General features: G+C 32.9%; 1 protein-coding gene across 1 annotated transcript in view; it reads right to left on the bottom strand.

Annotated features, from left to right (window-relative positions):
- Window positions 1-3,290: 3,290 nt before the first annotated feature.
- The window catches only part of PRKD3 (protein kinase D3), a 53,603-nt gene continuing 52,792 nt past the window's right edge, over window positions 3,291-4,101 (bottom strand). Inside the window, exon 18 of the mRNA XM_069493897.1 lies at window positions 3,291-3,785. Coding sequence (XP_069349998.1) covers window positions 3,612-3,785 — 174 coding nt within the window. The 3' untranslated portion in view covers window positions 3,291-3,611. The remainder of the gene's footprint in view (window positions 3,786-4,101) is intronic.

The raw sequence follows: 4,101 nt of genomic DNA, 5'->3' as shown, positions 1-4,101 counted from the left end.
CTGATTGGTTTAATAAAAACTGCAAACAACCTAAATTGCTATTCACAGGGTACTGATTAAATAGATGTTATTTTTAAACAATGAGGTAGAACAATTATGTTCTGATATACACAGATCTCTTAAGATTGTAAGTGAAAAAGTAGGATGTAAAGGTTTTTACAGTTATGATCCCATTTTTATAAACAAGTACTTACAAGTCATGAAAAATTTTTTTAATCATAAAAGTTACAGTAAATAATAGTAATCCTGACATGTGCCTGAAATACAGTAAATGTAGACCATGCAGGAGGAATAATTTTTAAAACTGAGCTAATTCTTATTTTTCAGATAAATGTCAAGTCTTAATTCCATATTAAGTTCTCATTTTTTGGTTCACAGAACTTTTATATTAATACTGGAAAGATTAATATTGGACTTTCTGGGGAATTGTTAAATTAGCAACACAAATTTATAAGGGAAATTAAAGAGAAAAGAATACTAGCCATATGTCTTGAATTTATGGCTTAACTGTATTGGAAGTTCATTGGCAGAGTTAGGAACTGTTGCTTTTTATTGCTATTTCTGCTTCCCTGAGAACAGGGTTAGCATTGTATCACACACTAAAGTAAAGGAAGATGGAGGCCTTATCTTTCAGATGTTGCCCAGCCGCAGGCCATTCCTGAGTCACTCTAACGCTATTTCCATGTTTATTTCATTTATTCAAAGACTTAGTTGGGACAACTTTTGAAAGATGAAAATGTCCCTTCCCAAATACATAAACGTTTTATAATTAAAGGGGAAGAGTCAGGCAATGCCTTATATCTTAAAACCTAGAAAATTAATTTTGATAATAGGTTTTTAACTTTTCTAAGTCTTTCAGTAGTCATTAATATAACTGTTGAATAATTTGGGTGGTAGCTCCTGAAAAATTTATAGTTATAATTATTTCAAACTTTCTTTCCAAGAAATGAGACCTCCAGATAATTACCTCAAAGTTAGTATAAAAGTGTAAAAATTAGTTTTTTTATTTTTGTCAAGTAAAAAAAAAAAGTACTTTTAAATATAGCATTAGTTCTATTTACAAATATTATTTACCAAATAGTTCTATTACCAAGGCCTGGAAAAATAACACAACCAAATAAAATTTTCTTTAGATACCTCTAACAGAGATAGACTTAGGTTTTCATATGGAAAAGTATGATGATATGGAAATACATTTTATTATCAAGCCTCTTTGAGTATATTTACAAAAAGTTGGTTGTAACAAAAAATATAAAAATGTAATGGACAGTGTCATTATAGACTACTTTATACATTATCAAATGTTTCTAGCAAACAATTATTTCTTATACAAACACAACTTTGACTTCAAGACAAAATGTTATATAAGTAATACAGTATCTGGAGTAATTACTCAACTCCAAATTATCTGACAGTGCCTTTACAAAATTTTAGAAAACTTCTTAGGCATTCAGCAACAAAAACAAAAAAGAGTGCAATTAATTTCATGGCTTGTAAGGTTTGATTATTTAAGTATAGCAAATGAACATCATTCCAGTTGATTTTCACCATATGCAATAAAACCACAGTAGGTTGTCTAGTGACTCACAATTATTCCATAGTGCATGTTGATATAAACAGACTTACTTTGGAGAAATCTGGAGAATTCATCCTCTTCCACAGGGAAAATAACATTTCTAAAATGTTTTTTCAAAATTAATTTGGTTTAATCTTTGAAACTCCCATATGAGAACAAATTACTGAAAGATAGCAAATGTTTCCTGTAGATAGTTGTGGTAGACAGTACAGCATAATTGTCAGGAGGATTTGAGAGGGACTCTGGAGCCATACTGCCTGGGTTCAAATACACATACCGTGAATTTTGGCAGCTGGTTAATCTCCCTGTGCCTTACTTTCCTTATCTGTAAGATGGAGTTCCTAATGTACTCACCTTATTGTTGTGAGGGTAAATTAAAACATAAAACAACTTAGAACATAGGGGTACTACATAATGTTTGCTACAATTCTCTCAAGGATATTTTTAGTCCTAGATACGACAGTAGCTTCAGGCATCTCTAGAGGCCCTCTCAATCTTAGTCTGTTCATATACAAGAACATTCTTTTCCTCTGCTACCTCAAATTCAGTGTGCAATAAGAGTTAACACTTACAGTTTTTAGTTTATTAAATACATTCATACATATCTGATCTTCACAACACTATGAGGAAGGTAGAGGTGAGACTTATGATCTTCATTTTATAGATAGACTGAGGAACTATAGACCCAGACAGACTGTCATCTCTGCCCAGGTCGACATAGCTAATAATAATGCAGCCAAGACTTAACTCTTTCGATCTTCTTAGAGTGGGGAAGAAAAAAAAAGGTTAACAATGATTACTGAGAAATGAAGAAACAAAAAGCCACTAGATTTCTTACAAGTGGATGGTGCCAGATCTTAAACTTTCTTTGGGGAAATATTAGAAAACTATTTTTAAAATAGGTAGCTGCTGGAACTGAAAGGTAAAAACAAATACTTATTTTGTTCTTTTATTTGCTGTGCTGATAATATAGCCCCACCCTTGTAAAGTAAGTGCTTCATGTTCCACTCCTACCCATTCCACCAAACTGCTTAAAATTGATTCAAAAACATTCCAGATATGTGCAAAGCCCTCTAATAGGATAAGGGAAGAAAAAAAAGGATACTGTTTGCTATATAGTAACTGTGGCATTAACTGGCCTTGCTTTTAGTATATATTTAATTTTATCTCTCAAGTTATTCAACGCTGGGTAAAGATAAATTGTATAAAGTTTAGACCTGCACCCACTGAACGCAGGAATCCAGTATTGGCATCAGGATGGTGTCAGTCAGATGTGAGTATTTGGTAGCAGAGCAGAGCTGAGCTATGCGAAGACAGGCGTAACAGTTCAACACTTAGAACAGCAGTTCTTACTCATTTTGTAACATAAATGTCCCACTGTTGCAACATACTCACAGAAAAGGTGACAACCTAATTTTTATGTTGTAGAGAGCACAGAGTCGCAACTCAAAAAGGTTAGGAATCACTGTTTCGGAGTCTTGATTGACCTAAAAAAGAAAGGTGAAATAGTCCAGCGTTTCTTTTCTAGACATCTACCAAAAACCCCTCAATGCATCCATGGTTGGTTAAACAAATGTTAAAAAGTCCTTGTAAAATCACATATTGGTTGCCTCACAGTTATCTCTTAAATACAAACCTGTTTAGTAATTAACCTATTATAACTCTTGTATGATTTGGTCAAACTATACAATAACTGGACTCTAGCTTGCCTTTTTTTTTCCTTTTAAAAACACAAATGTAAAAACAGGAAAGGGAAGATAAATTAAGTGCCACTGTAGTACAAAAGTGAAGAATTAGAAAAAAATGCTACAAAAGTTTATAAAAAGTTTCACCTTGATTCCATTGTGAGTTTTTATTACTCAGTTTCCTCTCCTGTACCTACTCATTATGAACTACAGTATTGGTGTCACCAATTGCTTATATTTCCTTATGTCTTTGCATCCTTGCAGATGACAGCCTACAATGAACAGTTATGCAGCAAAGTTATCAGTCCACAAAATGAAATCTTTGCTTATTGAAGTTAGCTCACTGATAATTAGGGATCTTCTTCCATATCATCTGGATTGGGAGCCATAATGAAGTGCTTTGGGTATACAAGGTTGTGTGTGTATGCGTGTATTTCCCAGCGAGCATCATCACTTTCATGTGTAATGTAACGTTCTCCAATGCGAGTTTCAAATTCTCTAAGGTCAAGCCAAGTCTGATAGTCCTAGGAAAAAATGAAGTGATAATGAAACATAAACAAAATACCGTCAACTTTTTTTTTTGGCTTAGCACCCTAGTCAAATAATTGACAACCCTTACTTATAAGCACTTGGCTATACACTTAAGTTCTATTTGTGATATTATAAATTAGTAATGTTAAACACTTTAATGAAGTGTCTACTGAAGGGAAGTATTTTCTGAAATTAAAAAAAAATTTGCTTCAGGCTTCTGAAGTGGCTTATAATAATCACTACAACATTTTGTTCTATACTGTGTGAGGTTTAAACCTAACTTCTCAAAGTATGTGAAAGTGCTTGGAA

The sequence above is a fragment of the Eulemur rufifrons genome, chromosome 19 (genome assembly GCF_041146395.1).
Source record: "Eulemur rufifrons isolate Redbay chromosome 19, OSU_ERuf_1, whole genome shotgun sequence".
NCBI classification, from domain to species: Eukaryota; Metazoa; Chordata; class Mammalia; order Primates; family Lemuridae; genus Eulemur; species Eulemur rufifrons.
The sequence above is the reverse complement of the archived record's forward strand: the minus strand, read 5'-3'. Positions and strand labels throughout refer to the sequence as shown.